Source organism: Rhopilema esculentum, chromosome 7 (assembly GCF_057945365.1).
Source record: "Rhopilema esculentum isolate cy_ngs chromosome 7, ASM5794536v1, whole genome shotgun sequence".
NCBI classification, from domain to species: domain Eukaryota; kingdom Metazoa; phylum Cnidaria; class Scyphozoa; order Rhizostomeae; family Rhizostomatidae; genus Rhopilema; species Rhopilema esculentum.
In genome coordinates, this window is record NC_142821.1 from 2371059 (window position 1) to 2383552 (window position 12494).

The window sequence follows — 12494 nt, forward strand, 5'->3', positions numbered from 1 at the left end:
GTCGCCAGCTCGAAAAAACTAGGGTGGACAAAGAAATTTTCTCGGCCCCACCCTGCAGACTCTCGGAAAAGGTTGAAAATGCATTTTTGACCTATTTCGAAGCTTCAGGACAAGCAACTTTCTCAAGCAACCTTTTTCGTAACGGGGGCCTTTTTGCAAGAACAAAAATTGATCCGATCAGCCCCTTTCCCCCAAGGCTTTCAATGAATTTCGATATATTACAAAACCAATTTCTAGGGAAACTAGGAAAAAGTCCACCCCGTGGCGATACCAATTAGTAAAATCATCTAGATTTGGTGCAGTTGGCGAGTAAAATATTGCTTGCCTTTGAAAATTTCTACAATGCACCCCAATATTCAGCTTTAAAATCAGTTTTGTAAAACAGTCTATTTGAAACTCAACTATGTTTATTATTTAATTATTTGTTGGGTAACTATGTTTATTAAATATTAACGTACATTTTATGATGAGGTTGACAGAATTTTTGCAATAATCAAACAGAGAAGGCAACCTAATCAGAGCTAGTCATACTTTTGCTTGCAGCTGATAGAACTCAAGTTTATCGCATTATTTATGCAGGAAGATGTCAGAATTAAAACAACTCTTTCAGATTAAACAAATTGTTTTCATTGAAAATCCTTTGACAAGGCTCTATTTATTTACAATGGAAAAAATCATTTATAAACACTTCGATTTTTACTATACATTCACCGCATATAACCTAAAACAATTTATATACATCTAGAGTTTTGAAAGTATGCTTTGAGCGGGTCAAATAATGATCAACGAATGATTAGAATGGGTGTTATTGAACGAGAAGAGTGTTATTTAAACCTCAGCATCTGATCAACGATGCCAACACGGTTGTGCATTATAAATATTAACCTATAGAATTATATAATTAAGTGTAGAGGGGGTTTGCGTGCCAAACATATTACTGAAGCTATCAAGAAACACAAACGTAATTTAGCTGCAAGATATTGCCATGACGTCACTGTCACTTGAAATATATATATCTCTAACCCTATGATGGAATCCAAAGACAGTAATGATACCCTGAACCTTTTACTTAGGCAAATCTGAGTACTCGTCACTTTGTGTTCCTCGGATGGGAACATGTCGAACGATTTACCTGAAAAGGTGCCATCATGAAGCAGCCTCTCATTTTACTGTCTTCTTCGGGTTGTGTACCCTTCGACAAAACTCGTGATTGGTTTTGTATTCTTAAATTGCCAAAGCTTAAATATTAACCTTTTAGACTGTAATAAGCACGTCCTTGAAGGTTTTTCATAGATTTTTATTAAGTAAGTTAACATAAACTTGATTCACTTGTGGCTAACAACGATTAGAGGCGATTAACTTCTTCACTTTTCCAAAATTAGAAGATTTTTTTCTTATAAAAGTTTCTTGATGTCTAGCAAATTATTTCACGCTACCGGGCGCTATCTCATGTGGCAGAAGCCTTTTGCTACATAACTTAAAATAGAAATGCAGCGAGTTGAATAAGATTATGATCCGTAGCTCACCTAACCTCAATGTCGATAAAAATACTTCTACGACACCGCAACTGTAACAGTAAACTCCTAAGATTGTATGTCCCCACAAGGCTGGCATAAGGAAGCAACATTCGAAAGTCAACTAAGGGTATTGAGAGCAGAGTTAATGCCTTTGTAGGGAAATACGCTTCTAGTACATCTTAAATTTTACCCCTTTACACAAACTGGCTCAGAGCGCCTCTAGATCCAACCCAACAAAACGCCATTTTTTGTCCCTTTTTTGCACAATATGTTGTTGTTGCTGGAAATGTCGGCGGAATGATGTTGGTGTGGACAGATCCAAACGATCAATTCCAGATGGTTCATTATGTGTTCTCCAGCCTGATTTGAGCAGATTGTTAGAATTCGGACGCTGAGATGCTCTCGAAAACATCTTGAGATACGAGAAATGCTGTAGACTTTTTCCACCAGTGTAGGTTGCTTATTTGTTCTTGTTCCTACACCTTCTTGGACTGACGCTCTCAAAATCCTAGCATGCCATTAGAATCCTTTCTAGTTCTGTTCACATATGGACCAATGTTAACTTGCATTTCCTGTAGCTCTGTTTTAATTCTCTCTAACACACTCTCCGTGCTTTCATTTTCTATCATACAAAGGAACCCAAAGGGAACTGCTTCGCCACTTTTGTTGAACAGAAACTTGGCATCTGTAACGCTGCCAAACTTGCTAAAGAATTCTCTAAGATCTTTTGATTTTGCAGCATCTGGAAAACAGCCGACAAAGAGCTGCTTTGGGTTGTGTGTCTTGTATACTACCGCTGCACAGTCTTTCTGTAAAAAAAACACAAAATCCTCACTTTAATTCAGAGAAAAAAATCCACTATTTGTAAATGTTAATCTACAAAAAGCCAAGCATTTTTGCTTTCAGGCATTAAGAAAGCTGGTAAAAGGTATGCTATGTAAGTAGGTATGGGAACACTCCTTTACGGGTGTATTTGCTCCGATGTTTCTATGAAATTCGAAACTTCAAAATCTTTTGAGTGGTGGGATGCAATTTGATTTATTACAGCAGCTCAAAGCAGTACCGTTTAAAGCTAGTGTTTAGCGATGGAGTTAAAACTTTCTGGATTTCATATCGATGGTTGCCCCTTTTCCTGATTATTTTTTATTTCTTTTGAGAGCTGAGATGCGTATGCCAAATTTTCTTGAAGAGAGATCTAGTACAGATCACAGTGGCTGCCCAAAAAGTGGGAACAGGCGTACCATGACCTCGCACTTTTCATAAACTGAAGAACTTTTCATCAACTGTGACCTCGCACTTTTCATAAACTGAAGCACTTTTCATCAACTGTGACCTCGCACTTTTCATAAACTGAAGCAAAATCAGTGGGATGATTAAGTATCGTTATATCCCTTTGGTTGCTAATACTCTCCCTACCCTCAAAGTATAGCCTAGTTTCACAGGTTTTCGAAAAGAACACAGTCTAAAGTTTCGAAGCTTTAGGTTCCCAGTAACAGCACTTGTTAGCGTTAAATTAAACTTGCCATCACTTGTAAAACCTGTTTCCCACAACTCAGTTGCAAGAAAAAATAAACAGCAAAAACTTTTCTCACTCCTTGCAATAATAGAACTTGTTAAATTAATAATTAAAGGTATAATCGGTGGGAAATTTTTCGAATCGTTTTTCAATTCAGAAACGGTTCCGATTTCATCTGCTAATTACGCATTTGATTGATGGAGCAGGTATCTGCATTTAATATTTAATGAGAAGTGCCTTTAATAGAAGATATTCAAGCAAGTATTGATTTAGATACGAATCTCTCTGTATTCAAATGGAAATACGAAAAAAAGAATTATTGAGCGTTATTAATAATATTTGTAAATAAAGTAGTGTATTTTAATTGCAAAAAATTGGGAGCTTGTTTGATCAACAAGAATGTAAGAATGGGATAGAAAAGTCCTTAGTTTCAAAAGACTAGGCAAGTTTAGCTGATTAGGTGTTTGTGATTTTGTTAACTTGCTAATATTCTAGGTATTGCGGCTGCTCGACAATGATTTTAGACTGAGTTGGTTTTGATCGCGTTAGTTAGTCTGTTCTGGCGATCCGTGGTCTTGATCATTGATTTTGCTGGTGCTGATTATGTTAGTAATCAGTGATTGATTGGCTCTGATCATGGTGATTCAATCAAACCCTGTGCATATGCAAGATGACCAGTGATTGTGATGTAACCGGATGTCGAGTGGCGATTCGTGATCTTGATCATTGTTTCTCTTTTCATGGTGCTGATTATGTTCGTTATAAGTGATTGATTTGCTATGATTGTGGTGATTTCAATCAAACTTTTGCATATGGAAAGTGACCTGTGATTTTGATGCAACCGGATGTCGTCTTTGGTCAGAATGAATGATTATTATCGTCGTTAGTTTATGATGACTTAATGATTACGATGGTGTCGAAATGTGATGCCTTCTAGAAAACGAAAGTTTATTCTATTGCCTTTTAGTTGACTTTACCGGCTCAATAAGAAAATTTCTGAAAATATATTTGGTAAAGAGAAATTGATGATAGAATCTTAGCTAAGCATTACTAGTCTAGAACTTAGCCGACCATTAAAATATTTCCCATTTCCTTTCTCCATGCGGAATTATATGATGCACCTGTGATCGTGAGATATTGGGCGAAAAATGGAAATGCTGTCCTTTGTGATCAAATACTGTAATTATCGTGTTAACGATATCTCGTCTGTAATTACAATATCGTTCGATGGATAGAAAATTTGTTCGTGATGATAATCTTGACATATTTTTCTAGAAGTACCAAATGATGAGGCAGAAGTGTAATCTTTGGCTTTTAAGAGGATAAGGGAATTATTACCGATAAATATAAATGGTAGCCTGATCATTTCCAGGAGAATTCGCGTATAAAACTTATGCAACCAGATAGTTTTAAAACAATATTACTATTAAAATTATAATCAAAGATAATATTACTTACCATTTTGTTGCAATAATCTGCAAGAGATGCAAATCACTCTGCAAGCGCCTCTTCAAATATTCTCCGATCTTTACTGTTTTGATTTTCTCTATGGGCGTCGGGCGATGTTGCCAACAGCTCTTATATGCAGTAAAAACGATTACCTCACTGCACCACCCCTTTCTTTCCGGCTTTCAATTGATTTTGCCTAACTGCGTCACCAACGCCAGCGGACAAAACCTTGGCCTTTCAATATGGTATCAACAGCCGCGCTGCAACAAACTAGCGCGACCATACGATAGCCAAAGATTTATTACAGTCCTTGAATTAGCCTTTCTCGGTACGGCTAACTATAGGGCCGTCAACATAATAATGCTTATTGTGTTGCTCAAACAATCAGGTGCTATCAAATATTAGCGGAACAATGGTTTTGTGGTCATGAAAGCTGGTTATGTAATTTCAATAAAACTTGTTTCTTTCAAGGCGGCATGTAGTATTGTTCCGGCTTTTACACCATTAGATTGTTCTTCGTGTCCCTTGTGACATGCGTACGTGCCATTTCTGGATCGTCCACAATTTTGTGAATAACAGTGGACTGTTCCCAAGTGGGTAAAAATTTTTTAGAAATGATATAACTGTTCTGGTCTGTTTTAGTGGTCAGATTTTAGTGCTTTGGCAATTAAAAAAAACCCAAAATTCAGGTCGCAATATATTTTTTGATGTTTTTGTGTCAATATAAAAGTTTACATTGCTAACATTGCTGACATTGTGTCAGCGGTAACTCAGTGAATATATTTATATATGCGCTGCCATGATGCCATCGTATCGGAATCGTACCATAAAAGCTCTTGCGTAACCGGCATGCTTAGCGGCAGCTCTCCTGAGAAGTTGATTGTTGTACGATACTCGTACGATATTTTCATGCAGAACGATACTCCGCCGGTTTTGAAAAATATAGTTGCAAGACATGCTGGTTGCGCAAGAGCCTTTCGATCTCCTTCGTCGCTTTCCCTTTTTCGGCACTCAGCAACACATCCACTTTGAGAAACTTGACAACGGGATTTCAAGACCTAGAACTAGAAGTAGTTGTAGTTTTTAGCAGGGTTTCTCCCTCCCTTCCACATCTCAAATCCGTCGTGATGGTGCCATACCTTGTGCTGGCAGAACTGTAATCTTGGAAATGGCAAATGGTTTAAATATCAAGTGACCTCTGCTTACCATTCCAGTTACAACTTTCATTGCTTTGAAATTTCAAACACAGTTTTAGGCCGTATAGTTGTTGTAGTGGGTGGTTTTGCAGACTATATATATATATGCTTATTTGCTCGATATTTTCTAGACGAATATCTCCCATGACGCCTTGGTTCTTCGGGATTCACTTTGCCAAAACGACCATCATGCCCTCTCCCCTCATATATGCAACGTTCATGCTCCTATACATTTTATTTGTAGTTCCTTATTGCCAGTTTCTTGTAGAGAAGAATTTTGCCAACAATGTTAATTCAGATGCAAATTAAAATTTTGGAATAAAAATTTATTTCCACTTTCGAAACAAATCTGAAAAGTTTAACTAGGGTCTAGACAGTAAATAGGTAGGTAAAATATATTTGCGTCGAAAAGGGTTGATTGTCCTGTAACTATTTCCCCCTTTACTGGAAAACAGGTTTCCACAATCCTTACCCTTGCCACATTTGTAGAAAAAACATAGATGGTTGCTCTGTCAGTAACGTTATTTTATTATCAAATGTATAGTTTTATTTCGACAAGATTATTATTAGTTATCTAACGTACTTATCTAACCGGGTAAAATTTTGTCCCATTCGCAAACCAAATAAATTTCTTTGTGTCTTTTTAACAAAAGTTTTACAGAATTGGAATTTATATAAAATCATCTATGGTTTGGTGTTTACGTTTTGCCAGAGGAAGAGAAAAGCTTGAGCGCAACAGGAAATCCCCCCTCTTTATTGTCAAGTATTTATTGGCCTTCCTCAAAACTACCGCATCTTTGGATAACCTTCCTCCTGCTCACAGCCGTGCCCGTGGAACAGTGCTTTCAAGACACTGCTAATGTAAAGCTAAGAATTACAATAAATGAATCAATTTAAATGAAGCTTGCATGATTCAAATAATGATTATATTAGTTTTTAGAAACCTGAGGCCACTGTAAAACGTTTTATATAATTCGCACTTGCAATCTGACGATCACATGATCAGCGTTATCTTCGAAATTTCAAAAATCAGAGCTTATTTATATTTCTTATCCTGAATCTTTCTTCACATATAGTCCGCAGTCCGAATCATATAGTTTGTTTGCGATCAGTTATCTATATCACAAAATTCTGCTTTGCTGTGTAGGACTGTTTATCCAAGTATCGTCAATAAAGGAGGATACCTGCCCCCACAAGGACGACAAGGACTTCGCTTTTGGACCAGTGTGAACTACTAGCACCCTTTTTCGAAATTTGGGCGAGCCAAATAACATTTTTTGAGAATACCACATGAAAAGTAGATTCTTCCTTTATCAAAGAGCAGTTGGTCAACTAGGGACAGCGTCTTTTCAATCTGGTAGGCCAATCTAAGTGTCACTAGACTATTTCGCCTACCAATTAAAATGGGCCTGTCACAGAGAACAAAAGATAGTACCATATTTGAGTTCATCAACATGTAAAACTTTTAAGGCCGAGCCAAATGATAGACTAGCTCACACTTAGCATTGATAGCATCAAAGAATTTTAGAACTCGGTACATGCCTGACAATATTTTCTAATTTTTTTCTCATAATTTACCTATTTTTTAATTAAAACAATTTTTTTTCTTTACAGGTGTATGCTGTTGACTGGAGTCCAGACGGCGAAAGAGTTGCAAGTGGTGGCAAGGACAAGGTCCTCAAAATGTAAGTCTTTAATTTCTTGTTTAAAGGAAAATGTGCCAAAAGTTTAATAAAAGTTTTAATGACATAAGTTCAAAGTTAAGTCAGTCTCTAATATGAGACGAATTCAGTTACTAGCATTCAAAATTGCAACTATAAGAGCCATAGAACCAACCCTCTTTCTCAAATGATTTTCCATCCATTCTCTATTTTTCATAATAGATCTGAATGGGGAATAAATGATCCAAAACTCTGTTTGCCTGCACAGCCATCTCCTTAATGCAATTAATTATGATAAAATGGTAACAGTATGTGTAAAATATGGAACGATTAATGCTCTCAAGCTTCATGTTTTCCACTCGTGAGACTTTTTTTTACAATCTTTTTTTATTAAGGCTTAGCTCGGCAACAATAACGTCGCTTCCTCTCACGTTGCTTTCAAATATTAATTGTAAAAATTAGCTAATCTGGTTTAGGTTTCATATTAGAGGGCTTAACTTATAGGGTGGTTCTTTGAAATTCTGAGAAATGTATTACAAGATTTTGCACAAAATCAAAAGATAGTTCCTTTAAAACTTTTTGTTCTTTAAAACCCTTTAAAACTGTTTTCCTTGTTAGGGCCTAGCTATAGGCCCATGAGCCTTTCCCTAACATCATCGACAATAAAAAGAAGAATATTCTGGGGGTCAAATTCCCCTCCCCCCCTCATCTGCCCTGCCTCGAAAATTCAATACCTGCTGCAAGGCAACTACCCTCCTTCTTCAATAATTTATCTCCACACTTTTTACTCCCTTTAAATGCGATTGAAGTTCGTTGTGAAATGCCACTGTTGTAAACGCTGCTAAATGCAATGTAATATATGTATTTTGTATAGGTATGGCGCTAGGAGGCACTTTTGCTGTTGCTCCCTACTCTATTAATTCGACTTGAATGCGGCAACCATTTCAACTCTGCCCCCCAACGCATCTTATCTTCCAGAAATCATATGATATAGTTAGTGACGCTTTACCCGTGCGTACCTCGGGGCGCATACCTCTTCATGCGTTGTGCTTGACTCTTGCTTATAACCAGTCTTTATCAAAAGCTAAAATCAACAATATTGATTTGATCTTCTCTCTTTTCCCTGTTAGCGCTTTGTTGTAGGTCTTCCAGCCTTATAGCGCCATTTCTCAAATTTTTTGCAGAGAATTTGCTTTACGGTTGATTCTAGCTATTTTCACTCTGCTTAAAGTCCAGTGGTGGTTTCAATCAGTAAATACTTGCATGAAACTACTGTAAATCCTCGAATTAGCCATAGGCAACCTCAGTTGGCAAAAATCATCAAATGGAGGGGTCAATTCGAGAATTTACAATAGCAGTGGGGGCTTATTCGAGGGGGGGGGCTTATTGACAATTTGTAGTTCTAGGGTGGGGGCTTATTCGAGGGGGCGGCCAATTCGAGGATTAACGATATTACTAGAGTTGACTCTGTTCAACTAAGAGACTTGATGTCTGGAAACTCTCTTATTCGCCAACAGCCTAACAGCCTGCTTAGATTAATGCTCATTTTTTCCTAGAAACTTTTTAAGCGACTCTTACCGAGGTAGTTTTTTTATTCTGCTTTTACCCCTTCAAGAGGGAGAATACATTGACCCAACCCAATGGTTAAATCCTTTTTACTTGAACTTTTATGTGATTTGCAACTTTCCTTTTGAAATTATCATTTAAAGTTTCATCAAAATGGTTACAAAACAATGCAGAATTTTGCCGATAGGCAATAACTGGCATATTTCTCTATTGATGGTCTCAAAATCTAGAATTTTCCCAGTAATATTCATATCAAATCCGGATTTTCATTGTATCAAACAGGTTGCACTAGCAATGGTCGTCATTCGAATGATTTGGACTTGATTCAATAACAATTTAAATGATAAGAAAAAGTAAACAACAAAACCCTTGTTCGGTAAACTACGACATCACCATTACTCATGCTGCTCTAAGAATTATTGTTTACTTTTAACAACTTACTCATTGCCATCGTCAATCTTCTTGGCAGTCCTTCAAGAAGGTGTGGCTCGTCATTGTAATTCGTTGCCTTTTGTTGAGTCCAATGCATAAGATTGTAGCGTGTATACATCATGACGTCAAATTAAATTAAGAAACGTCACAGCCTCATTTTCATGAATTCAGGGTTCTCGTTAGAGCAATAGCCAAAAAACATCGCTTTTTCTTCTTAAGATTCGATAGAACTTAACGACAAAATGCACACCAATGAAGTGTGGCAATACCTGCTCTGCTAGAAATGAGTTTTTGGAAGATACTTCAAGAAATAAAATCTTTGAAATGTGATTCTGTTTTGAGGAAAAGAGATATCTGCAAATCTAATTTGCAGTTAGTTATCGGAAACGGTAAACAATTAAGACATTTCCATATTCAGATTCTAAAAAAATTCTCTTGGAAATAACCGACTATTCCCTTTTTCTGTATGGGGCATAATGTTGCAACATTGGAGTTGGAACGGGATAAGAACAGGCTCAGCATTCAAATCAGACTGCTTACTTTGAAATACTTCTAACTTTTGGCTACTTTTATTTGGTGTGATTGTCTCTACTTTTTAAACTGTAATATGGTTAATTAGAAAGGTGCCGAGTATTTCTGTGGTGATATAAAAAAAAATTCATAACAGGGATATGTAATCTTCGTTAGTAGTTATGAATCAATATGTGCAATTTATATGTTGTGAATGTTGAGTGTCTGAAATATTTTGCGCCTCTTTGAATTTTATTTCTCTTTTTAAAATTGCTTACCGAAATGCAAAAAACACATGTCAAACTTGTAAATTGATAATTAGTATACTTTCGACACATTGTTAAACAGTTTGGGCCAGATCTATGCATCAATTACTGTACTAAATGGAACCTTTTCTATTTCGTTATCAAGTAGGGCTGTAGATTTCGATTTATAAAGGTTGTTTCTATTTTTCATTTCAGATGGAGATCTTGAGTCCTATTGCAGTATAAAGTAAAGTATAAAGTATTGATACCGTGGTAGAAGCATGCTTCATGATATCTGGCAAACAACGTGGCCACTTGGGTAATGCAGTAGGATATGAATTTTGGAGTTGAATTGTTTGTGAGGATCTTCAATGGCAGCAAGTACTTTCATGAGCATAAATTTTTTTCATCGAGAACTTTGTATGGTAATGAATGCGCTGGCAGAAGAAGATTTTGAATAACATTTCACTTATACTAAATGTATCCGCAAAATGACAATTAGAGCTTTTTAAATCTACTGCTGGTAAATTTTTTAAAATCATTTTTAAGAGATAATCTTTGGACTCTATCGATCCACCAGAAAGTAATAATTATTCTAGCATCAGTATCAAAATTTTATGAAGAACATTTTGTATGTTTCGCGAAGATATTCTTCTACCTCATGAGCTGCCCAATTTTATTATTTTGAATTCTTTGTGGCATGGCTAACTCACTTAAATTTTTAAATCCTTCTTAAAATTCAATTGAGTAAATATCACTGGTTGGTAGATTTTACCATCTCAGAGCCATGACTTAATTATAAATCTTCTAGCATCAAACTGGTTTATTCCTGTAGCAATAATCATTATAATCCATTGGAACTTTCTTGCTGAAAATAGATTATAAAAACTGCTTTTTCACAATCTTTTAAAGTTTTTCATTATCTGAGCTTATAAGCAAAAGTCCCAAACTTTAGTAGGATGAAGTTGCTTTCAGGGAAAGTTAATTCACGCACATCTATTATGTACTTTCATGTATAATTGAGCTGCTTATTTGTTTACCACAAAGTTGAAGTGCATCGTGGGTAACATTTATTTGCTCTCAATAGTCATTCTAAAATCTTGGCTAGGCCACCTCTACTCAATTTTATCTCGGAGTCTCGGAGCAATTTACGTTGCTCGGTTGTTGAAGAAGTCCGTTGTTCGATATTTGTTGCTCGCAGAATTTAATTAATTTTACTTCGATAAATATGACATGCTGACTATGCCCGTAAAAGATTTACAAAAGGATCATTTGAAGAACATACTTAAGAACTTTTTTCAAAGGTCCTAAGAAAAAAAACTGCTTTTGAATTTCCTATGAAAGTTTTTTCCCCAAGTTTAACAATGTTGATATATTACATTAAATGCTTTTGCAAAGAAAAGCTTGTGATGGGAAGTTCTGTTTTGGTTTAACTAGATTGTTGTGCTTTTGTCAAACAGAGTCTCTTAAAATATCTCACGGAAAAGTGGCAAGGTTTTGATTTATCTGAGGTGTAGGAAGTGAAATTTTGCTTCTCTGTCTCCCTGCGTAGATATCGAGCTGCTTTAAGAAATTGTGAGTAGTAGCAAAAAGAAACAAAGCCATTTAAAGTTTAATTATCATTAAAAGTAGATGGATTTTGGTATTAATAATATTCTTAGCATCAGTGGAAATATATCAAGTTAGTTAAGAAATATATCAAATTTACTTAAAAAGTATATCAAGTGAACTTAAAAAAATATCACGTTGATTTAAAAATACATCAGTATTATAAAGTATTATTCAAGATAACTAACTTGAAAAATACTTATTTAAAGTATTTTACTATCACTCCTATATTTCTTTCTTGCTCCTATTTATTGCAGTTCATTCAACATCAGAGCTAAAGATAGATTCTTTTGTTTTGCTCTGTATGGTATTTAAGCACGGAAAAGTTAAAAAGCGTTACGACATGATAAACCTGATTTTCTACATTGCTCTTTGATAAATTGTGTTTTCAAATCTCGCTGTAAAAAATGGTACTTTATGCGACATAAAATAAGAGAGAATACTGATTTTTGAATTTTGCGTCAATTTTTACCCGCAAGAGCTCGCGTAGAATAAATATGTTCCTTTGAGTTTAGAGGAGGTATTTATGGGGTACGGCTGCCCTGGGAATGTTAATTCTTCATACTTTAGAATGCTTGCAAGAGACTTTCTTTACATTAATTCCTACTGGCTTTTACCAAAATTAGGTTATGTAAAGTTTGCTTTAAAGAAAGAATGTTCGGACATAGTAGTGGTGTAACCGGGAACAAATTGTTGCAATGTTACTTCCTTACCCCATCACTTCCTCGTCCCGTTCCTTTCATTTTTCTTTTCTCTTATATTTATCTTTTTCGATCTTCGTTTGAACGCTCTTC

The 12494-nt window shown here is 35.8% G+C and overlaps 1 protein-coding gene and 1 long non-coding RNA gene across 2 annotated transcripts in view; one reads left to right on the forward strand and one right to left on the reverse strand.

Moving 5' to 3' along the window:
- The window catches only part of LOC135683290 (notchless protein homolog 1), a 125685-nt gene extending 114931 nt beyond the window's left edge, over positions 1-10754 (forward strand). Inside the window, exons 17-18 of the mRNA XM_065198504.2 lie at positions 7293-7363; positions 10309-10754. Coding sequence (XP_065054576.1) covers positions 7293-7363; positions 10309-10321 — 84 coding nt within the window. The 3' untranslated portion in view covers positions 10322-10754. The remainder of the gene's footprint in view (positions 1-7292; positions 7364-10308) is intronic.
- LOC135683292 (uncharacterized) lies at positions 605-6066 on the reverse strand. Its single transcript, XR_010515768.2, has 2 exons — positions 4492-6066; positions 605-2326 (listed from the first exon to the last, which is right to left on the reverse strand). It is a non-coding gene; the product is annotated as an uncharacterized LOC135683292 (long non-coding RNA).
- Positions 10755-12494: the final 1740 nt, after the last annotated feature.